We start from the raw sequence: 24673 nt of genomic DNA on the forward strand, positions 1-24673 counted from the left end.
CTGCCGTTACTGTACGTTAACAAATATACCTAAAAGCGCTGCTCAGAATGCCTCACGTGATACTTGGTGGAGGTGTGTAGCGGCCGCATGTCTGTGAGATTCGTGCAATTTTGTTTTTCCACCAAAAAAACAAACAAACAAAAAAAACCAAAAACACAAACCTTGCTTAAAGGGATAGAGTATGTATTTAACTTGCTAGTGAATGATAGATGTTGTATAGGAATTTCCTTAAGGTATTTTACTTTTAATTAAAAGACAAATAAAGCCAAATTGTTTTGCAATGTTAAGAAAAAAATTGGTTCATGCTTATAAAAATGGATGAAGTTATCTAAATGATCCATTGAGTGCCCATTTTAATTACATAGATGGAAGGATTACAAGAGGACAGTATTTTATGTCTACCCGCTGCTTACTGTGAGGTCAGTTCTTCAAATTTTTATTACTAGAATCTTCCATAAACCTTTTGAGTTAAATTTCATTTCCAAATATACAAAGGGAAGTTTGTGGGCCATGGTCGTCTTTATTCATTGTGCATTTGTTTTCTTTTCTGTTGTGTTTTTGTTTCGCTTTCTTTGCGTTGTATTTTTGTTTTGTTTTATTTACCTTCGAAAGAGAATGTCTGTCTGTATGCCACAGTGTATGTATGGCTATACATACACACCACATATATCTCTACATACATACGGCTTTACGAATAAAGAGTGTGTGACTAGTTACACATAGACACTCTTACGTTTTTATCGTTCAATTTTAAAATATCTCAGTTGTATCATAAATTGTGGTTGGTTTTGGGCAAACTTTTCTTTGCAGATACTTTCCTTTAAGGTAAGGGCAGTGAAATAGCTTTGGTGGTAAGGTGTGTCTTTTTTCCATCTCCGTTCTCTTTGTAGCGTGCAGTGATGCGCTTCTCAGAGTTGGAGATGAAAGAGCGAGAAGGTGGCCACCCGACGACCAAAGACTCCGAGGTGCGCAAATTCAGCCCCGCTGACTGGGAAAGGCTGAAAGGAAGTCAGGACAAAAAGCCAAAGTCGGTCGCCCTGGAGGAGGCCATTGCCGACCAGAACGACAGTGAGAGATGTAAGTGAACCCAGGCGGCTCGCGTGTGGTACCACGTCGGTGGGAACGGGGCGGTTCCTCCCCCAGTGCCGAGGGAGGTGAGAGGAAACAATACGCTTCCGACGGCCCAGCGTCTGGGTGCTGGCTGTTCGGAGAACGGACTGCTCTGGCCACCCTTCCCAGCTGTGGATTGCAAGGCTGGTTGTCCTTTTGAGCGTTGTGGCATCCAGGAGTGGAGCACCTATGAAATGTTGTTTCCTGGCACGCATCTCCTTTTTCCGGAGCAATGCTAGTCCTGTAGTTAGTAATAGTCTGATACAGTAGAGCAGAGGAATGGCGGTGCAAGACCTCCAGCGTAGCAGGTATGTGTTCTGTTTTGTAGCAGGTACGGATACGGGTTTTTGGTAGCAGTGGAATGACACTTGCAGCCAGAGCCAGACCCTCCAGAGTGACAGTCTCCTATGGGAGGGAGTGGAGAGTACTCGGATTCTCCCTCCAAAGGCAGAGGTTTCATTCAGATGAGATGAGGGCTGATGAAGGCACCAGAAAGATGAGCATAATTATTTTCTGTGGCAGGCTTGTTTGCAGTCATTAGGAGTTGACAGCACGCTCCAAGGGCGTGGGATCAACGAGGGCGTTCTTCCTACCAGACGGGGTGTATTATGTTTTGGAGGCCAAATTGGAGAGAAAGCTAGTGTTTGCCTCGAGTCACACTCTGCGGTCCCATCAGCTGCTCCCCCACTGGGGTTGACTTCGGGCTTTGCCCTCGAGACTTCCTGGGCTAATGAGATGTGTTGGCAGCAAGTGGAGGTCTTTCTCCCGCTTTCTTCAGTGTGCATGCTTGTGGCCTGTGGCCTGTGGCCTGCAGCCTGCTCCGGACCCCAGAAACCTCACCGGTGATGGTGAGTGAGGGCACCTAGGTGAACGTCGAGGACAGGGTGGGCGTGAAATCCTCCTGAGACGGGACAGTTGGGGGTGGTGGGCACGTTTGGGAGGCCCAGGCCCTTGGACCCAGTCGTAGGGTCGGCGTTCGCCCGCATGCTTAGGTCGTGGGTGCCTGATGCAGTTCGGGAAAATTGTGGTCAGCAGCAGCGTGTGCTTCTCTGTGCTGCTTGGAGCACTGCCCTGCCCCAGCTCATCTTTGGGGTCAGACAAAGGCCTGTGGCCAGGGTTCTGGGTAAGCCACACCGGGACCGGTTTGTCCTACGTGGCTCCCGTAGAAGGGGATTTCTGGGGCTAGTCAGTGGCGGCCTTACCCGAGGGATGGGGCTCTTGATGTGCCTGGAGTAGACGATTCCGAGCTCCTCCCCCTCGGGATTGGAATGAAAAACGGAGGGTCCAGGCCACCCTGGAGTGAAGCAGCAAGAAGGCCTCCCTCCTTGCCTGTGCTCACAGCTGACACGCAGCCCTTACTCTCCTGAGTGGCCTCATGACTCAGCTCTTGGGGAAGTTTCTCAGAGAGACGTGGTAAAAGTGGGCAAGGCCAAGTTCACGGGGATGCACTTTTCTGAGGAGGGGACCTGCCTGTTCTGGGTGGACGGTGAGGGAGGCTGGAGGAAGGGAGCGGGCAGTTAACCGGCCTCGAGTCTTCTCGCCCTTTTCTCCAGCAACGTGGCCAAACCCAGGGTGGCCGCTGCCCTTCATGTCTCAGTGGCCTCACCCGCCCTTCTTCCCAGAGACGTTTGTGTGCGTCCTTCCCAGTCTTTCCTGCTGAGCTTGGAGACGAGAACTCGGTGTGGCTGATGGGGAGCAGGGCCTGAGCCCCAGATGATTCCGAAAGCCCCCTCCCCCCACCGCCTGCCTCCAATCTCAGACCGACCGACGGGTCTCTTCCTGGAGCACCCGGGACATGGCCCAGTGAGCCATGAATGGCCACCATGGGAGGGCAGGAGAAGGGTTGGGGAAGGTGAGGGGCTCCGTTTGAAAGATTGGGGCAATGGAGGTGGGTTCCCCACCCACCCTCTGTCTTGTAGAGACGTGGGGTTTGTAACTAGCTGGTCAGGAAAGGTCACCTGAAGGGGCCACTGTTCTTACCACGGCCTCCACATCCAAGGCACAGCAGGTGTTCATTCCATTCAGCTGGATATGAACGGGCCTTCTTGTTCTTGGGCCATCATGTCTTGAGCTGATACGGGCTCAGGTCCTTCTCATGGGTGTCGGTGTGGCCGAGAGCCGAGCTGTGAGCACATGGGAGCTGGGGCGGGGATTTGGGGCGGGCAGGGGTCCCAGAGAGGGTCCAGGATGCCTTCAAGATGCCTTCCCCCTTCTGAGGCAGCCCCTACCCATGGAGGGACCAGGAGCTTCCAAGGTGGTGGGTGCTGTTTGCGTGGCCCTGGTTGTCCTGGTGCGGGTGCATCTTGTTGCTAGGGGCTTGTTTAAAAAAGAAATTAACTTGAAAACACAGTGGCCGAGACACTCATTTATTCTTTATGATCACATGGGTGGCTGAGTGAAATTTTTATTTTGGAAGTTCACCAAATGAGTTTGGAGGTTCCTCAGACTTGGAAGTTCATCACTAGGAACCCTCAGTGGCATTTGAAGATGGGGCGGGGCAAGGAGGCATTGGTCCCTTCCTTCTCAAACTTGGAGTAACCATCTCCCTTGCCAACCACTTGGCTGGGACAGGCCTAGGACCTGCTCAGTGGCAGTGCCTGGCCAGGAGCTGGAGGAAGCCTCAGTCGAGGGGCTTCATGAAACTTCTTTGCTCAGGGAACTCTTCCAGCTGAGCACCTGCACGTTTGTAAACTACTTTGGAACAGAGATCCCCTGCACCCCTTGTGTAGCGGGTGTAACTTTGATCAAGGTTAGCCCTGACTGGAGGTGCTACTATAGTTAAGCTACAGAGAAGGGGATTTTAATCCTGGGGAGCCTTCCAGCGACTCAGAACCCTCTCACCTCGTTTAGGCCTCACTGGGCATGGCTCAACAGTGGTGAGGGTGCTTTGCTGCCACAGTGACTTGTAAATGTTGCTGTGGTGATGCTTCTGTGAGGTGATGCTGTGGTACAACCATAATGCATTTGGGATATAGGTGCTGTGAGTCATAGGACCATGCTGCAGGGACCACGTTCACATCTTGCTTAGACTGGGTGACCAAGGGCACATGGCTTCCCACTTTTAGAAGGGCCAAAAGTAGCAATGATGGCAAAGCCTGATGGTTAGGATCCCCGTGTATCTATTTATCTCCCCATCTCCTTTGCCCTCAAGGGTCATCCTCCTGTGGGTCGTGGTTAGAACAGTCTTTGAGAAGCTCCAAGTGACACGGAGCCTCTACCCCATAGCTGGTGGCCATGGGCATCTTGGGCAGTCGGGGTGGGTGTCCTTCAGGGTTATTAGTGGCCTGGGTAAGGTCACACTAGCGTAAGGTCTTGGGGGGCCTTAGCTGAGGGGAATTGAGATCTTTGCCCTAAAAGGCTCCGGGGTTGGGGGAAGGGTGGATGGACCTAGTTTGGAAAAAGAAACTTTCAAATTGGACATGGGGGTTCTTAAGGTAGCCCTTCCATTCCTCCATGGATGCCCTCCCACGGAGCTTTTAGGGAAGGCTGATTGGACCAGATTGGACCCGAGAAGTCCAATGGTGTAACCAGCAGGGCTCACCTCTTAAAATTTCCTACATTTCAGGCCTGAGATTCAGGCTGGTCTGAAAGTCTTGGCATCTTTTGGTTAAAGGGATTTTTCCAGCCTTTCTCTGTGCTGAGCCCGGCCCGTGATTATGAAGCCCACCCCTGGAGGGAGGCTAGCAGTAACATTCCCACTTTACAAGTGAGGGGGGCCGAGTTGTAAAGTGGCGCCATTCCTGCCCGAGTGTTTAAGAGGGTCACAGAGCAGCCGGAGTGAGAGTTGCAGCACGCCGTCTTCACCGGGCCTGCGGTAGCCTGGGCTGCATCACCCGTAAGCACAGGCCAGGAGTTTGGGGCAGGAGACCCTCGCGGTTGGGGTGATTCCACCATTCCGGCAAGAGTAGATGGGGATCTGCCCCACCTTGGGATACCCTTGGAGAAAAGCTAAGTGTGTTCCACCATTGAGAACACAGGTCAGGCTAGCCCAGGCCAGGGTGAGGTTCATCCCCACAACTGGCTGCCATTAAATGCTGGGAATGCCCCCAAGAGAGGCTGATCAGGGGACCAGCCGGCTGGGCAGAAGTGGGAGTGATACTTGAAGTGGTCTAGGGAGAGGAGGAGAAATGCGAGCAGCATGTGAGGGGTGTGTCCATGATTTCATCTAGAAAAACGGGCTGTGGGAGCTTAGCTCAGGTGTTAACGAAATACCAAACTCATACACCCACCCCCACCCCCGGCCGGTGATGGACACAGGGTCATCTTCGGGGAACTCTTTAACAGCACAGTGATCATTATGGAATTCTTTGTGTGTTAGAAACAATGTGACTAGCAAAGCAGTTGAACTGTTTCTTTGGCTAGAGCAAAAGTGAGGAGTGATGTTAGGCTGGGCTGATTGGAGGAAAAGCCCCAAGTGGATGCTAGATTGAGCAGAGGGGGCAGGAGCAAGCAGTTCAGCCCTGCCCGCCGCACCCCCCCCTCCACCCCATCCCCATGAAGGGGGTTGGAGTCTTGTCTTTGAAATGTCCTTAGATGCTTGTTGCCTGGGAAGGAAGGCGTGGAGACGTGCCAGGTGGGTGACTGGTGTCACTGAGGGCCTTCTTCCTAGACAGGAAATAGGAGCAGCCCCTCGATGGCAGTGAAATGCTTTTCCCCCCACGGGTGTGGAAAGAGGACAGACGGACTTGTAGCAATCTGGTTGAGTTCTTTGAAATTGCCCTTGACCCTTGTGTGTGCACCAGGAAGCCTTTCCTTTCCCTTTGCCAGGCTCCTCTTGCCTTGGTCTCCCCAGCTTCCCAGCCTCCCAGCATTCTTTCCCTACCCTTTTTCTTCACCCTCGCCCCTGCTGACCCAAGTGAACATTGGTGCTATGTCTGTGTAGATGGCAGTTGGGGGCTATTTGGTCTCTTGATGACATCAGCCTTTTTTGTTGACTAGCAGCTGTTTCCATAGTCATTTGTAGCTCTGCCCTGATTGGTTGGATCTTACTGTGAGGTCACTCACCCCCCTTTAAAAGTAAGCCACCTTGGAGAGTTAAGCAGTTAGGGAGTGATCTCACATGCCTATAGACGTATGGTGTAGATGCCTCACATTGACCCTTGAAGGATGGATTGTGAGTGGACTACGCGCCTCATTTTCTGCTTTCTTTGCTGGTTGTGTTCAGCTGTCCTTCCTTCGGGACGTCTTTCTGAGGGTTTTGTGCTTCCGGCGTGTGAGGCCCCTGGTCTCCAAAGGGGGGCGGTCTGTTGGTAGCAGATTGCCTTGGGCATGGGGGTCCTGCCTGCTCCTGGTGACCTTTGTTCCCTCCTTTCCGGGTTGTCTCCCCTCCCCTAGGGGAGTGTTATGATGGAAGCAAACCTGACCGCTTTGAAGCCCCAGAAGACAGTGATCTTCCTGAGGACATGGACACGGGGCCCCCCAGAGAGTCCCCCGCCGACCAGGCGGCCCCGGACGCGTCACGCAGCCCCACCCTCCGGCTGAACAGAAAGCGCAAGGTGTCTGGCGATAGGAACCACACTGAGACCACTGGGCTCCCAGAGGACTCTCTGCTGAAAGCCAAGCGGAGACGGGTCTCCAAAGGTGAGCTTGGTTTGGCTTCGGGCCCGCAGGGCACCCTACGGAAGTCCTGGAGCGGAGCAGTGGAAAGTTCCAGTCCCACCCTGGAGCCCTGGGGGGAGCCACTCACACCTTCCCCACCCCCCCAAAGCCAGGTGCAGGGGCTGGAGCCCAAAGGTGGCCAAAGGCAAATAGGCCCCCCCCCGAGACTTGGTGACAAGTTCCAGCCAACACAGTGACCACACCCGTCCCCTCCCCCACCCCTGTTAGTGATGTGTAAGACAGTTTGATCCCCACCCCCACCCCTGCCCCGGGGGGCTTCTTCATTAATTTGTAGTTACTTCTCCATTAGCTGACTGGCCTGAGAGGGAAATGACAAACAGTTCCTCTAACCACTTAGAAGAGCCACATTATAGTGAGCTGACCAACCTGAGGTGTGCATTGAATTAACAGGGCTCCATCCCAGAAAGCAGCGCCGCTTGCTGCACCTTAGAGAACGGGGGGAGCAGAGAGCAAACCTGGCCGGCAGGGCAGGAAGGAAGTGACCCAGGCGGTTCAGCCTGCGGTCACCCCCCAGGGCAATAGCATCTCCGAAGAGAAACCTGGCAGGAAAAGGGCAGAGGCCAAAAGCAACAGCAGCTGGTTGGAGGAGTCCCTTAAATGCAGTGACAATGAACAAGGTACGCACGGGGCGGGGGGCGCTCCTGGAGGGTGGATCACTCGCCCTCTGTGGGAAACGGCCCTGGAGGGGACCTGAGCGCCATCCAAGTTGACAAGAGTAGCGTGTGGCGAGCGGGGAGTTTTCTTCATGAGGTCCTTTCAGCCTGCACACTTCCTTATGGAATGGACAGTGAGGCGGGAGCTCGACTTCCTGGGCTGCTCCTCATCACCCAGCCCGCGGCTGGGCAGGAAGGGAAGTCTTGGGTGACCCCGGGCGCTTGTCAGTGCCCTCATTCCAGCCTCAGGCTGTCCCCAGTCGCCCTGTCCCGAGCACCCAGGCCCCCCACGGGTGGGGACGGGAGCGCAAGAAGGGCTGGCTTCTGCCCTCTCTTGCGGCCCTTTGAAGCGACTTGCCATTTGGCGTTTCGTGGGTTAGCCTATTTGCCGGTTGAATGTGGGATGATTAAAATATTAGTGCTTTGAAAACATAATTGGTATATCTTTAAAAACTGAAGCTGCTCCAACGATCAGTGCTAACAATGGGCTTTTCTTTCCTCACCGGCTACAACTGTGTAACGCCCGCTGCTTCTCCCCCTGACAGATGTGCTGTGCACGGACGGAGAAATGGATTGGCAGCCTTCGCCCCTGCCGCAGAAATACACCGACAACAGCGAGAAACCATCCGGGAAGCGACCGTGCAAAACCAAGCATTTGATCCCTCAGGAGCCCAGGCGGGGCTTGCCGCTGCCAGGGGACTCCTACGTGGACAATGCGGATGGCAAGGTACCTCTTGCCCCTGGCTCTCCCCCGCTCCCCGGGCCTGTGCAGGCACATCCTGCCTGCTTGCTTCTCTGCTTCTGGGGACAAAGCTTTCCTTTTCCTGAAGCCCTCCCCACAAAACGTCCCTGCCCCTTCCTAGGGGACCTGTCTCCTGGGTGGTGGTGAAGTTTCCAGCTAGTAAAAATGCAACCCCTTCCTCGCGCCCCGCCTCCCCCAGACAGAGAGGAGGAAAAGTGCTTTCCTCCACTCAGGTTTGTAACTCAGGGAGGAGGCGAACCAGGCGGGTGTTGGAAGGACAGCCTGAAATGTGTGCGCTGCCTGGTTTCGTGATAGGTGACCGTCCGGAGATTTTGAAAGCGGCCTGAGCCCAGTTCCGACTATGATCTTTCGCCAGCCAAGCAGGACCAGAAGCCCTTGGACCGTTTGCAGCAATTGTTACCAGCTTCCCAGGCCTCGCAGCTGACATGCTCAAGCTCCCCTCCAGAGACCACCCAGTCCCGCCCGATGCCACCGGAAGCGCGGAGACTTATTGTCAGTAAGAACGCGGGCGAGACCCTCCTACAGCAGGCCTCCCGGCTTGGCTACGAGGTGAGCATCCTTGTGGGTGCCCCGGATCAGGATCCGCCGGCTGCTGCTCCTTGGGTGGGGGACACACTGGCTGGGGATGGGGGGCGGGTCTCAGAGCCCAGCCCCCTCCACGTGGCGGGCTGGGCTGGGTGTTCCAGCAGGGTGTTTGCGTTGGCCCCGCTCACACTGCGGGCTCTTTGGTGGCTTGTTCAGTCGTGGTGTGAAAAGAAAGGCAGGCCTCTCTGATGTTCCGTTCCCGTTCAGGCAGGTAGGCTGCTTCGGCCAGTCTGGCTCACTTATCTCTGATATAAAATCTGACCTAACCCAGGGCTTGGCGACCAGGGGAATTTTAATGAGCCTTTTGGATTCTGAATAGCAAGAAGGAGAGTAGTTATTAGCTCTACTAACTTGTGCTGTTTGGGGCAGAGTGATGCCCCTGTGGGGTAGCGGGTGGGAAGCGTCTGTGCAGAGTAGGGGTGGGAGTGGGGCAGACCTGAGCAGTCTCTTTCTGAGAGGGCACGGGAGCCGAGGGCTGATGGGCGGGGAGCAGGGGTTGAGCCTTGCACAGAACTCCCTGTCCACACTGCTGTATCCCAACCCAGCACGGCTGATGACAGTGATGGCCTCTATTGCTAGAGCAACATAGAAAGAGAGCTGATACCTGCCTAAGCCCGTGTGATCTGTAGTAACTCCTTTCACCCTGTTAACATCTTCACTTGGGAGTAACGAGTACTAGCCCACTCTCGGATGAGGAAACTGAGCCTCAGAGGGGTTAGCTGATCCCCGTACAGGTAGCAATCCAGCAGTGCTCCACAGCCCACCACGCTCCTCAGCAAGACTGGCTCACACTGGAATTGCCCTTTTTACAGTTCAAAACCTCTGTGAGACAGATGCCTCTCCATGCCCTGTGCAGTTCCCCCACCATACTTGTCAGTAGCAATTGTGATGTGATAGCCCACAGGGCAAAGGCATTTTTCTGTGCTGGCATCAGCCCTCTGGGAGTTGAATGGTGACAGTAAAACGCGGTTCAGCAGGCTGAGCGTGGAGGTGTGGCTGAGCACTGGGGTGGCAGGACCCAGGCTGGCCCGGAGCCCTGGCGCCCACACCCTCAGCCAGCTCTGTGCCCCTGTCCCCCGTCTCCCGTCGTGTCCCCCCACCCCGGTCCATAGTGCTGTGAGCCCTTGGAAGTGTGCCTGCCTTGGCCCTAAGGCCTGACTGTGGGTGGGAAGTTGGAAGCACTAGGGCTATGCTTAGTTTGGGGGTGTTTTGTTGTTGTTGTGGGTTGAATGTGCTCTTGTGTATATCTACACGTCTCTTGGAGACCTCTCCATTAGCTAGAGAGCACTTTGTGGTAGTTATCGCAGTTACTTGCAGGTGAAGTCCAAGGAGCACCCAGTTGGTTTCCCAAGAGCTGAGAGCGGGCGCCTAGGAGGACAGAGCAGATGTTGCACATAGTGTTGAGCTAGACCCCCCGTGGTTGAGAAAATAGTCTCCTTGCTTCCAGCAAACGCTGGAGGTGGGGGGGAGACCCCTAACCCCAACTTTTGGGTTAGGGTTGAGAAAGTAGACTCCCGCTTCCAGCAAATGCTGGAGATGGGGGTGGCGGGGTGCTGCTGCACCCGCCGTGGAGGGCGGGGCTCCGAGCCCCACCTGTGAACTTGGCATCATTTCCAGCAGCCTCCCTTTGGGACCAGAGACGTCAAAAGACCCTCGTTGGTCCTCTAAGACAGTTTCCATTTTGGTTTGGTGGCTCTGAGGCCTGGACCAAGGGGCACTTGATCCATACTTTTTTAGGCTACCTGGCCTTTGATTGCACAGGAAGCCTTGGGAATGTTTACGGTGGGATTTGTTTTTTTCTTCAAATGTAAATTTCAATATGTAGATTCCACAGATCACCAGTGTTGATGCTGAACATTGTGACAAGTAGATGAACGCTTTCAACTTTGAATCCAACTTTCTGGGATTTCTCTGGGCAGAATTTTAAATGTTGGGATGATGGCCCAGTTGGGAGATGTGGCAGCTTCAACCTTTTAAAATTGAAGGACAGTTTGCTTAAGCAGATAAGGGTGTGGTTTGGGAGGGTTTTCCTGAAGTTTTGTCTTCAGCATTCTTGGTTATTTTCTTCTGCTTAGCCAAAGATACCATGTGCAGTATAAAGGCTGTCTGAGCTTTATGTCATGATAATCTGGTTCTGGAAGTTTAGAAACACACTCTGGCTTCAGATCCGCGTTAAATAGATCACGTGTGTGGCCAAAGACCTCAAACCATTCCCTCCTGGGAAAAAGGCTTCTATTTCTTAGGCTAAAATGCCCATGTGCAACCACATGCTTGTGCCTTTAGCGGTGATGATTAGATTTTCTATGAATTGAATAAGTCATGTTTTTTTAAAAAGTTAATGAGGCATTTAATTAACTAACAACGTCGGGCTTATGGCCTTTATGGTTACATTTTGCAGGTAATGGCATTCGGCTTATAGCCGCTGAACAGAGAGCTGTCCGACAAAAGCAGTTTGACTTTGCTTGGGAATGGCTGGGCTGCCCTTCGGACACTCCCGTTTATTTCTAGCGGAGAAAATAAAACCAAGGAATGTGTTGCGTCGACAGACTCGCCCCGCCTCTTCACCTTTCAGTTAGAGAAAGTGTTGGTGGCGACGGTTGCCATCCATTTAGAGGCCATCACCCTCTTAGCTAGGAGAGTGTAGTTAGCCCACTTGACCCCCAACAGAGAAGGCCTGTGGGATGCTCGTCACAGCTGGATTGCATCCCTCTAACTGGGGCCCTCTTGGGCCTTTTGAATCTTCCCAGCTGACCAGGTACCAAAGACCTGAGTTATAGGTCTAGTACTTCATGTTAATTGAACTTGGGGTTTAATATCTCTGGGCCTCAGTTTCCAAGTGTTGAATGAGGATAGTACTACCTTCCTTTCCTGCTATCTCCTGGGTTCCTGTGGGTGACAGAAGACGTCCTCATCTGGGGAAATGAGAAGCACTGTGTAAATAGTGGGATCAACGTGGTTGAGTTAGGACAGCCCGTGGCAAAAAGTCTGACCTGGCCGTGGGGCTACTGCTGCCTTTGCTGCCATCTTCCAGGAGAAGAGAGTTGACTTACCCACCAGCTTGGACGGCCTTTCATTTTTAGGTACCCTTGAATCTGCCCTAGTAGTGATGAAGGTTTCCAGGTGAAGGCCATGATTGTTACAGCAAATAAACCCGCGGTTGAGTAAATTGATGTGTGCACAGCAGTTGGTGGCCTTCAGACCTGATCCCAGAGCCACGTGACAGGGCCTCTCCCTGGCTGGGGCACACAGCTCATTAGCTTGCAGCCGTCCACTCAAGTCTGGCTAGTGAGGGCCTGCTAAAAGCGCAGCAGCTTCATGCGGTATCCTGGATACCAGGGCTCGGGGCAGGTGGCCTGGGAGCCCAGAGGATTGTGGGCTTTCTGGCAGGTTGGGATGTAAATGGAGAAACGCATTCGTGGGCGTGCCTTTTCTCTTCCTCCTCTTGTTTTGGAAGGGAGCTGCTGCAGTGACCTGAAGTAACAGGGCACCGATGGCCAGGTTTACCAGCATGCCCCATTGGGTTCACGTGGTAAGCAAATGGAACATTCTAGTTCGCTCCCAAGTGAGTGGTCACCTTTGATTGGCGTGTCCTCCAAAGGGCATAAAAGGTTTTACAGAACCCATCTCGCACTTATGGGCGGCTAGAATGACGCCCTTTTTGGGTTTAACAGATGAGTTACCTGAGAGATGTCACAAGGAGGCCTGTTCTGACCCCATCGCATCCCCCCTTACCCTGCAGACCATGTGTTGGGCCACATGCACGTTCTGCCTACTCCCAGCTCTCAGAACCTGCCGGCTCTCTGCTGGGCACGACTTACCCAGTATAAACAGTATAACGTGTTTTCTGGTGGCAAATGCTTTCGATGTGTCTGAAAACTTTCTTAAGGTAATAAAACATTGAATAAGTTCCTGCTCTGCTTACTGGGAGTGGTTCATATTAATATTTTAACAAGCCAAAGAAAGAAGGTTAATAACAGTGATTCTAATGCACAGTGTTGACACAGAACATCTCTGGGGGGGTGGGTTGTGAACGTTTTATTTGATTCTTGAAATGTGGAGGTTGCAGCCTGTGGTGTATCAGGTTCCTGTCATTAACTTGAGTAAATATGAGAATATTAAGACTGATTCTGCCCCGAGAGGGTGGAGTGAGGCAAAATAGAGGGTGGGGTTATTGGAGGCATTTTGTGTCATTCCTCGAGAATGGAGGGAGAGAGCTTCTCTTTAACTCTACTTAACGTACAGACAAGAGCATCTGAGGCCCAGATTCTGATTTGGGGTCTTAACAAGGGGCGCGAGGATGTAGCTGACCTGCATGTCCCTGCTTCTCTAAGCTGGGGAATGTTCTCTGGCTGATTTAAGCTCTCTTTAAGTGTTGGTCATCCATACTTTGATCTAAACTTGTGTTATCGTCCACTGCCACTGACCGAACATACCCATCAAGTGAGAATGGTCTGTGCTTGGCAATGTGTCATCTAAGATGTTAGCAGCCGTGACACCTCTGTACTGGTCACGTCGGCCCCTGGGCTGAGGGCTTTCATCGCTATCCGAATGCGTCCTCTCAGCAGCCCTGTGGAAGCTTGGAGAAGTTCAAGGGTAACTTGCCCATGGCCAGGCCACTGGTGCAGCAGAGCCTTAGACAACACTGTCTGCATCTCCAAGCCCTTCTCACGCACTCTCGCCCCCCAGCAGGATGCCTGCCGCCTGCCCGCGCCATGGTGGGCTTTTGGCCCCAAGGATGTATGCCTTTGAAAGTGGGCACCGCCAAGCTATGGGGAGGTCACCCTTACAAGGTTCACTGTATGGTGGTCTGATGGTCTCTCCTCTCCTCTCCTCTCCTCTCCCCGTAGGAAGTGGTCTTGTACTGCCTGGAGAACAAGATTTGTGATGTGAACCACTGCGACAACGCGGGTTACTGTGCCCTGCACGAGGCTTGTGCAAGAGGTTGGCTCAACATCGTACGACACCTCCTTGAATATGGCGCCGATGTCAACTGCAGTGCCCAGGATGGAACCGGGTCAGTGGCGGTCTTGCGCTCTTGGCCTGGCCCTGCTGGGGCATAGGCAGTGGTTCTCAGGGTGTGCGGGGAACCCCAGAAGGAAAGATGGAGAGTGAGTGCCATGTAAGCACACTGATGGCGGAGTCCTCTAGAATGGAATCGGACAGATCTTTCTGGCAAATTTACATAGAACTTTAAAAGTCTGTGACGCTTTTATGGACAGAAGTCCCTGAAAATGTTGAGCCTGCATGAATAATCAGGGGTGTTCTCTTTTAAGACCCTGGACTCTTCACCAGCGTCTGTTGAATCTCAATCTTGAACATATATGTGAGTTGAAAGTTGCAGGAGTACAGACAGGTCCAGTGGCAACTGGCTTGATAGGACCTGCCACGTCCACCCACATCCCCGGGCCTGGCCCCCACTCTGTCCTTGACCTCGGTTTATTGGCCAGAGGCCCAGGTCTGAGTCAGCCCAAGCATCTTCCCGGTTGTACCTGGGATGCCACCACGAGGCAGGGCACTGGGGCTTTCCTGACAGTCATAAAATGAGCAAAACCGTAAGGTATTTGGTGGTTCGTGGTTTCCAAATAGCATCCTTTCTGGATGGGACTGCGGACAGTGTTCCTGACCCCAGCGGACACGGGCAGGAGGACTCTGTATCCTCCTGAGAACTCGCCCTGCCTGTCGACTGCTTCTGGGCGAGAGGGTTGATCACTCATCTCCAAGTTGGTTTCAGGAGAGGTTCCACTTTGCCCCTAGTTTCTTTTACAAACTGCACTTTTTGGGTTTTGTTTGTAATGGTGTAACAATGGCTTCTCGTATCTGCTTCCTTGATGCTGGGGTTCTTCCCCCCACCCCGCCGTATGTTACCTTCTTACAGTCTGTCACTGTTTAAGTTCATTGGAAACGTTTTCATCGTTGTCTGAGTTCCTCCTTGGGCCATGCATTAAGAGAGATTTGCATTGAAGAATTAGGCCTGAGATGGTCCCTTCACCTGTCCCGTAAAGGGTTATGTGTTGAAATAACAGAGTAATTTGTCGCAGCGACCGTAAACTCACCTCCTCAGTGAAATAGCGCGCCTACGAGCCTTGGCCGCACACGCTCGATTTTGCCCCGTGTCCTTAGAAGCAAGCGTCGCGTGCACAGGTGTAATCCCCCGCACCTCTCCTAGGCCTCTCCACGATGCTGTCAAGAATGATCATCTCGAAATTGTCCGCTTGCTCCTCTCCTACGGTGCTGATCCTACCCTGGCTACGTACTCAGGTAGAACCATCAAGAAAGTGAGCCACAGCGAACTTCTGGAGAAGTTCTTAACAGGTACGGCAGAGGTCAAGACACGGTCTTGTTCAAGCATCTAGACGGTGACTTCACAGCCTTTCACCTGGGTTCCCCCTACCCCCACCCCCCGTTTACTGTAAGTGACCCTTTACTGGGAAAAGCGGCCCAACGTTAGTCTGTCAAAGAAGAGATACATACTTTGAGTTTTGCAAGGTGGGGGGCTGGAAAACTCTTAGCTAGCCAGGCTAGCTTTTGTTTGGCAGGCTGGGGCGGTGAGGCGGGCAGTCCCTCAGGAAGGCGGGTGGACGCGTGGGGAGGTTTCAGTCAGATACCTGGAGGCGTGTGCAGTGGGACTTATCAGGAGGTGACACCAGCCCCAGCGTGAGATGTTCCCGAACTCCAGCAGCATTTGCCTCTTACCAGCAGGCGTTATCTTGTTTCTGTTTCTCTCTCTCTCTCTCCCCCTCTCTCTGCAGACTGTTTAAATAACCTGCAGGCTCCTGACGATGGTAGCCCCGGTTGCTCTTCGGAGTTCTCTGGCAGCTGTGTGTGTGGTGAGCAGCCTTGTTCGTTTCAGTTGGGCTTGTGGGGGTGGGGGTGGTGCTGTGAGCAGGACTTGCTTGGGAAAGAATTTTTCCAGGGTCCTTTTTGGCGAACAGCTGGAATCTTGCTCCAGCTTACTGACCTCTCTCTTGTTTGCCCCCCCGGTTAGAACCAGATGATGAAAGTGGTTACGATGTTTTAGCAAATCCCCCACGACCGGAGGACCAGGATGACAGCAACGAGGCCTATGGTGACCTATTGGAATCTGAATTTTCCGAAGACCCCCTTTTGCCGTGTTATAACGTCCAGGTGTCCGTCGCTCAGGGGTGAGCGTGGCCAGCGTGTGGTCGAGAGCCAGCCCAGCTGCTCTGTGGGGTGGCAGGAGTTAGAAATCCCCTTCAGCAGATGAGGGTGGCTGGGTTGGGGGGTGAGTGAATTCCTCACCAAGTGTCCACCGACCTCACATAATGCAGTGGAACTTTTCCAGAAAAGTTTGGGGTGTGGGAGGGTTCCCCAGCCAACTGCCCTCATTGGAACACACCCCTAGAGCCCAAAGGACACGGGAGTCAGCGACTGCAATTGCACAGTTTCAGTCAGTAAACTCTTGGGGAAGGGATCCTCCCCAAACGGCTACCATAGGGGCCTTCCAAGGCGCGTGAGGTCCACGGGACGATACTGATGTGTACCCTCTTCTCGTATAAGATTAGAGAAAGCCGTATGTGGCACCTGGGATCTTATGTGTCTTCAGATTTGCTTAGATCGAGTCTTGTCCCCACGGTCGGGCCACTGTGCCCCATGACCAACCCTTCGGAGTGAACACATCAGGAGACCTTTCTCTGCTGTGTGTTGACCCTGGTGCTTAAGGAGTAGCATCCTCCTTGGACTCTGAGGCTGGGAACGTGTCTGCCTTTGTGGTGACATTCTATTTGGGATAGAGATCATAAAGCATGGCAGGGTATCAGGAAGGATTTTACCACCTCCCTTCTCGAAAAAGCCTCACTCCCGGCAGCAGTGAGGGGCGGCTTGGAGGTGTGGGAAAGGAAAGGAAAGCCAGGTGACCTCGAGTGTTTCTCATGCTCTCTCCGTGAGGGCCGGAGGAGAGGAGAGGTCAAAGAGGTGTTTGCCATCTCCCTTGGGTTGGCATACAGACTGGTTTTCCCCAGTGACTAGAACGGGGTACACTTACTTGGAGAGGGGTGACCTGAGTTGTGGCCAGAGCCAAGGCAGCACTGGGGTGGCCTGCAACGAGGCTCGTTCAGGGGCGCTGCTCCTGCTTTTGTCTAAGTTGGCTGATCCGCCCTAGGTGGCCTCTTAACACATGCACCTGAGTCCAGAGTTCCCCCGCTAGAAGTAGATCTTCCGGGCTTCCCTGGTGGCACAGTGGTTAAGAATCCGCCTGCCAGTGCAGGGGACACAGGTTCGAGCCCTGGTCGGGGAAGATCCCACATGCCACGGAGCAACTAAGCCCGTGCGCAGCAACAGGCCCAACGCAGCCAAAAATAAATAAATAAATAAAATTAAAAAAAAAAAAAGAAGTAGTAGATCTTCTAAGGACAGTGAGAAGTGGGGTGGGGGTGGGGTAATCAAAGTGGAAGTAGCAGGCCCTTTCACTGCCAGGAGACGGGTAGTTCATAGTTGGGAGCGCCTCTAATTTTGCCGGAAACTCAAACCACTGTCCTTTCTCTGGTGTAGGCCTCATAACTGGCTGTTGCTCTCAGACCTGCTCAAGAAACTGCAAATGTCCTCCTGCATATTCCGCTGCAATTTCCCAAATGTGGAAATTGTCACCATCGCGGAGGCCTAGATCTACCGGCAAGTGTCAGCAAGTCTCTTATTCTCTTGCCCCAAGGACCTAGAGTCCTTTAATCCAGAAAGTAAGGAGCTCTTAGATCTGGTGGAGTTCATGAACGAGCTTCAGACTCTGCTGGGCTCATCCGTGGAGTGGATCCTCCCCAGAGACCTGGACTCAGACGACGACTGGTGAGCTCGCCGGGGCCCGCCGTGTACAGTGTGTCATGGTGTTAATCCTTGTGCATATGTGTCCTAATACGACTATTTCTGTAAAGAAAGGACACTATGAGACACGACTCCAGTCGGAAGGACTTCAAAACATGTTTTTTTCTTTTTAAAATTTGAAGTCAGTTTTTATGAAGTTGTTAATAAAGTTTCTTTACTTTTCAATGTACACATGCTTTGGAATATGTTTGATTTTACTCGGAACAATTGTTTCTTTTCTTTTTTAAGGAGAAAAAAAAAAGGCAAAGGAGCTCCACACTTTGACTTAATTTCATACAAAGCTCCGACGACAGAGGCCATAACTGTTGAGAGTTGCTTTTGGGGCAAATTAAACCAGTAAAATTTTAAACTCTTCCTCCATATTAAAGGGATTGAATAAATTGGCCACTTTGGTGCACCTGTGTCCTGCGAATTGTCCAGTTGGCGATGGAGGTTTAGAAAGTGAGTTTCAGTCTTGTTTAAGTCTCTTCCCATCAGACTGGTCTCGTGATTTCCTACACACCATGTTACTTCCTGTCTACCTTGCCTTGGTGTTGTTCATGCCTGGATTGTCTCCTGTACCTGCTCAAACCTTGGTCCATTCTCATTTGTACCATGGAAGTTTGTCATGCTGGATACTGTCAGAACTAATTTTACTTAAGTTTGCGTTAAAGTGCAAAGCACACGTTTTGTATATTTTCTGTTTTTTGTGTTTGTCTATATTTTATGGTTTCGCTTCAAGAAATATTATGGGAAGGGAAATAGCAAGATGTAAAGAGCAAAAAAGTCATCATTCTCTTTCAATTGTTAGAACATCTATCTGCAATCATAATTATGATGCACTGTGGTATGTGTTAAAATAGGAAATACATGTAACGTCCCGTAGGAGCAGCAAACTCAGTGGTGTTGGTGAGGGTGTGTCATGGAAGTAATCACAAAGCAGGTGACTGTTGGTTGGGGTCCTGAAACATTAGTGTGCCTTCCCTGTGTCCAGTAGTGGTCTGGAGGGGTCAGGAAGCCTGCCTTTGAATTTGAGGGAACAGAGGGTTTGAGGTCCTCTCTCTTCCATTGCTCTAGTACACTGCACAGCAGCAGTATACTGGGTTTATAGTTGACGTTGAAATCGCTGATTGATCATTAAGATTGGGACGTATCTTTGGAAATGAAAATAGGAAGAATCGTATGCTTTTTCTTTTTTTTCTTTTTTTTCCTATATCTGAAAAAGTATGTAGTACTTTGCTGAGTGGTTGGGAATAACGTTTGCAGTATTCAGTGTATTCAGTTTTAGTATCTAAATAGAATTAAACTCTTGCTGTAAACTGGAATAGCACTTTGTTACTGACAAGTTTTAGAATGCATCTGTTCGTCAATTACCTGTTTGGGAAGATTGTAGTTAATGATTTTGAGAATGTGGCTATAAACCTCCAACTGACTCAAGAAAAGCAAATAAGTCAAGATTGACAAATGTATAGGCTCTTCATCTTATTGTGTGTGTGGGTTTTTTTTTTTTTTCCTTTTAGTTATTTGTCAAGGTATAAAGAATTCTATCACACTTAAGACAAGTTAAGTAAACTTCACGGGGTGTGTTCTGACATGGCATGGAGCAGATCCCATGGCCTAGATCTTAAAGGTGATTTTATGTTTAAACTTTCATGAAAACATATGTGATTGAAACACATTAATATATTGATACAGAGGGCAGTTAATTTTTGTCTTTTTTTTGTGTGTGTGTGTGGTACTGTTGTGGCCTCTCCCGTTGCGGAGCACAGGCTCTGGACGCGCAGGCTCAGCGGCCATGGCTCACGGGCCTAGCCGCTCCGCGGCATGTGGGATCTTCCCGGACCGGGGCACGAACCCATGTCCCCTGCATTGGCAGGCGGACTCTCAACCACTGCGCCACCAGGGAAGCCCTAATTTTTGTCTTTTAATACATGTGAGCGCAGCTTTCATTTTGCTGAAAGAATATGACCAGTTTTCAGTTTGGGATTCTACCATTTAGTAAAGATAGTCCACTTAATTTTAGAAATAAGAGATTTAATATATAATACCTAATAATACTTTTATGTATGTTTTTTTACTGAAAACATTTATTGTAATACTGTGAAGAAACTATGCCATTTTAGTCTTCAAGACTTAAATGAATCAAGTGTTTATTAGCTGTTGTAGTTTTTAAACTAATAAAAGTCAGTACATCAGCAATTTGTAAATACAGTTTTTAAAATAATGCCTTAACAACTTTACAGTGGTTATAATGACTGTATTTAGGCCTAAAGTTAGTTAATAATTTGACATGAAGGCTTTTTAATAGTTTGATGGTGCAGATCAGGGATAGGTAAACTCTGGCTGGTGGGCCAGATCCAGCCCGTCGCCTGGCTTTGTAAAGGAAGTTTTTCTGGAACAGAGTCGCACCCATTGTTTACATGGTAGTTGTGGCTCCTTTCACCCTACACCAGTGGGGCAGAGTAGTTGCAACAGAAACTGTATAGCCCACAAATCTGGAAATGTTTAAATTTAGATTTTAAAAATTGAAAAATTCTTTGAGCCTGTACAGGGCAAGTCCATTGACCCCTGAGGTAGAAAACAGTCAGGAACTTGGGTGCGGAAGCCAAATGGCCTAGGTTCAAATCTCCTTTCTCCCATTTCTTTTTTTTTTTTTTTTTTTGAAATTTACAATCAACCATTTTTAAGTATGCAGTTCAGTGACATTAAGTACATGCATGTTGTTGTGCTACCATCACCACCAGCCATCCACAGACTCTTTTAATCATGCAAAACTCTGTACCAATTAAACAGTAATTCTCCATTTCTCCCCCTTTCCCAGCACCTGACAACTACCATTCTTTTTGTCTCTATGAATTTAACTACTCTAGATACCTCATATAATTGGAATCATACAATATTTGTTCTTTTGTGACTGGCTTATTTCTCTTTACATAATGTCCTCAAGGTTCATCCATGTTGTATCATGTGACACAATATCTTTACTTTTTAAGGCTGAATAATGTTCCATTGTATGTGTATACCACATTTTGTTTATCCATTCATCTGTTGATGGACACTTGGGTTGCTTTTGCATTTTGGCTATTGTGAATAATGCTGCCATGAGCATGACTGTGCAAATATCTCTTCGAGAGCCTGCTTCCAGTTCTGGTAGAAGTGATCTGTCAGCCACTTTTGGTAGAAGGATGGCCCACTGTAGACACCAGGAAAATTTTTTCGACCACAGCCATATCCGTAACTGGTAATTCCCATTACAACATATCGTTTACGTTCTGGTAAGTAGCACATGAATGGTCCACCACTATCACCCCTGCAAGTATCAAAAACTCCATCTTCATCACCTGCACAAAATGAAGTGTAAGGAATTCTATCCCCATAGCTCTTGTCAGAATTACAAAAACTTCGAGAAATATAATGCACTTCTGCTTCGTGTAATTTTTTTGTAATATTACCTTCTTCTTTTGTTCTTCCCCATCCACTTATAAAACACTTCGTGTTTCGGTTCAGTCTTTGGAAAACACCAAAAGGTAGACAGATAGGCTGAATATAATCATTATATCTCACTGCTTTCTTTAAATGAAAAAGCGCAATATCATTTTCATAAGATTCCACATCGAAGTCTGGATGGATAATGATCGCTTTAACTTTCATCATCTTGGAGTGTGGCTGACGCCCATCTATGTTATTAGTTCCAATCACAGCTCTCCACATTACAGGATCTCTATTTTTCATCAACCTTATTTCTCTTTTCAGTTGGGGGTCATCTGTCTTAGTTGTCTGAGATGTAAAGGTTACGGGAGATGTCATCACCACGGTTTGTGGTAGCGAAGTAGCTGAAGGTGTGGTACGGATCTGATATGTCTGCATATCTCCTGATGCAGTTTGTACAACCACCTGGTTGCTGGGCACAAGTATTTGCTGTCCATCAGAGGTCTGTGCATACTGGAGAATTGTTGTACCTTGTTGAGTACTACCTGAATTTGTCATGGTTAATGTCTGAAGCCCCTGTACTCCATCTGTGCCTGGACTGGCTGTACTGGCTCCATTTGGGGCAATGGCAATGTACTGTCCGGTGCTAGTCTGATAGATGGGAGTTGGAACAGACATAGAACTGACAGCAGAAACTCCAGGACTTTCTCCGTCTCCTTTTCTGCCCCGTGTATCTTCAGAAGATAGGTCTTTCAAAATTTTTCTGTAAGATGGGCGCCGTGCTAGGATCCCGTGGGTTTTCTGTGAGGAGCCTATGCTGTCAGATGAGTCCTGAGACTCTTCACTTTCTGATAAAGATGATACCGTTTGCACGTGTGGTGGGTGAATTACAGAAGACTGAGCTGTCTGGATGACCCCCTGAACCTGTACTTGCTCTCCAGGAAGAGGTACAATTGTCACTGGCGCAGATCCTCTTAATGACATCTGTTGAGGAATATGAGAAATATGAGCTCCCTGAACTGTTGAACCAGACTGAGGTGCTGTCTCTGAAGCGTTATTCTTGTGAGAATCTTCCATAATCAACTGCGGTTCCTTTTTGCTTCAGGAGCTCTGTCCCCACTGCTCCCACACGTGTTTTCGGAGGCCAGCACCTGCTCGGGGTGTCAGGAGACCGCTCGGTGTGGGGCAGTTTTCTTCGGTTGGGGCGTCGCACTCAGCCCTTACTTGCTGTGGCCTAGAGGTGTCGTCCTCTCCGGCCTTGATCCACGCCTGACCTGCCCGCCTCTTGTAGACAGAGTGAATTCCTTTCTCCCATTTCATAGCTAGTGACCATGGGCAAATCACTTAACCTCTATGCCTCATTATGAGGTTTAAATGCACTTATTTGTATAAATAGTGCCTGGCACATACTAAGCACTGTGTAAGTGATTGCTGTTGTTTCTGCTTGGAGCTTTAATAAGTTATTGTTAATAGAAAAATGACACTAATGATTTTCCTTTTAGAGTAACAAAGGCACTTTGAGTCTTTTACTTTTTCAGGAATGTAATAAGACTTTTTTCATTTACAGTCAGTGTTCCCTGTTACCAAAATTTACTTTATGAACATAAAGAATTGAATGTCGGGCCTCCCTGGTGGCGCAGTGGTTGAGAGTCCGCCTGCCGATGCAGGGGATACGGGTTCGTGCCCCGGTCTGGGAGGATCCCATATGCCGCGGAGCGGCTGGGCCCGTGAGCCATGGCCGCTGGGCCTGCGCATCCGGAGCCTGTGCTCCGCAACGGGGGAGGCCACAACAGTGAGAGGCCCGCATACCGCAAAAAAAAAAAAAAAAAAAAAAAGAATTGAATGTCTTCAAGACAGTACTTTTGCTTAAATGTCAAACCATTATTTTCCCAAGGCACATCAAACTGGCTCTGCATAGTCCAGGCCTCTAAAGCTTGTGTGCACACCCAAGGTAGCATGTGAGATACATTTTGTAAATATAGTTTTTAAAATAATGCTTGAGACTTCCCTGGCGGTCCAGCAGTTAACACTATGTGCTCCCAATGTAGGGGGCTTGGGTTCGATCCCTGCTCAAGGAACTAGATCCCACGTGCCTGCCATAACTAAGAGCCCACATGCCACAACTAAAAGATCCGGCATGCTGCAACTAAAGACCCGGCACAGCCAAACAAACAAATAAATAAATACATAAATCTTTATAAAAAAATAAATAAAATAAAATAATGCCTTAGGAGTTAGGAAAAGAAAATATGAGAACATTTTTACCTTTGTATTATTTTTAAAAATCTGTGTAGTTTATCATGTACATAAATTCTATGTATGGAACTTTGTGTATATAATTTGTTAATAAATAAGATGCATATTAAAAAGTTTTCTTATGGTTTGCCCAGTGAGGTGTTTGGAGGCCATTGGAGGACAGGATGATGAAATATAGGGCCTCAGCAAAGATAGGATTTAGAACCAATTCCCTGACTTAGAAGATAAGGAAAATAATTCATAGACTGTAATTGAGTTGTCCAACTTTACATAAGTGTTCAGAAACAGGAAATGCAGTGGCTAGAATCTAATCACTGACCGAGCAGAATCTGGGTCACTGGACTCGTAAACCAGAAGTGACTGTTGAATTTCTCAGGTTGATGCTCCTGGCATATATGCTTGATCTGTGTGTGTGTGTAAACCTCTGACAGAATAAGCCATACTCAGGCACACCCTGTTTCCTTATTCAAGCATCTTAATTTCATCCCATTAAATCTTTGAAGTATCAGACTACCAGAAGGCATGAAGAAACCTGGGCTGAGAGTCTTCATTCCAGGAGACGTGATCTTGACTGCATGACTGGTTTGAGGCGCATCACTCTGAACTGCAACATGCTCATTGGTGACCTGGGTGCAAGTGCTTTGGCAGAATCTCTTAGTGAGGATTTATGGCTTAGAGGGAAATTCTAAAATTGAAAATATTGAATTTTTAATATGAAATATGCTTAGCTTTTGGCATGATACTATTGTGATAGGATTTTTTTAAAGCCTCATTTTACTGATAGCTTTTATTTTGCTTTTAAACTTTCTCTAAGAGTTGCATATATCCTTTATAGAAAATACAGAGTAACAAGAGAACAATTACCTATAATTTTAATACCCAGATATAATCACTGTTCATTTTGACGTATATACTTTCAGTCTTTTTTTTTTCTACAAATATATATGTACACTTAGGGATTACAAAAATAGAATTGTAGTATACCTGCTATTTCATATTCCTGCTTTTTTCACTTAATGATGTATCATGTAGTATTGTGTCGTATTGATGTCCCATAGTTTAATCGATTCTTTGCAATTCTATTTAGACAGTTTGCTTTTCCCTGTCAGAAACAATGTGAATACGTTGTATATACATCTCTGTGTCCATCGGGATTACTTCTGTAAAATAAGGTACTACAAGTGGAATGACTAAGTGTGACCTATTTTTAAGACATTTGATACACATGGCCAAATTACCACCCAGAAAGGCTATGCCAATTTGTAGTCCACCCCAACAGTAGATGCGAAGCCTGCCTCTCACAAACACTGGCCTGTAGCACTTGTAAAAAAATGTAAAACTACAAAAATGAGTACCTCTCCATTTTCTATGCAAGTGGGATTACTCCAAATTTTATAACTTTTTTCAATTAATTTAGTATGAGCATTTTAGCAAGTCAGTAAATTTG

General features: G+C 49.3%; 2 protein-coding genes across 2 annotated transcripts; one reads left to right on the forward strand and one right to left on the reverse strand.

Moving 5' to 3' along the window:
• Positions 1–313: 313 nt before the first annotated feature.
• Positions 314–17711, forward strand: LOC309807231 (BCL-6 corepressor-like). Its single transcript, XM_082626576.1, is given in 12 exon segments — positions 314–419; positions 891–1077; positions 6445–6690; positions 7928–8109; positions 8440–8457; positions 8461–8694; positions 13578–13744; positions 14897–15042; positions 15480–15557; positions 15716–15872; positions 17239–17347; positions 17351–17711. Coding segments are annotated over 12 exon segments (1758 nt in total). The 5' UTR covers positions 314–365; the 3' UTR covers positions 17531–17711.
• A 2911-nt stretch (positions 17712–20622) lies between these two features.
• On the reverse strand, positions 20623–22479 carry LOC309808910 (uncharacterized protein; the record flags this gene model as incomplete). The annotated part of the gene is made up of 1 exon (XM_082629479.1): positions 20623–22479. Exon 1 carries the CDS (start codon positions 22045–22047, stop codon positions 20623–20625), a length of 1425 nt encoding a protein of 474 aa, XP_082485605.1. The 5' UTR covers positions 22048–22479.
• Positions 22480–24673: the final 2194 nt, after the last annotated feature.

Source organism: Mesoplodon mirus (genome assembly GCF_964341445.2).
Source record: "Mesoplodon mirus genome assembly, chromosome: 7".
In the NCBI taxonomy this organism is placed as follows: domain Eukaryota; kingdom Metazoa; phylum Chordata; class Mammalia; order Artiodactyla; family Ziphiidae; genus Mesoplodon; species Mesoplodon mirus.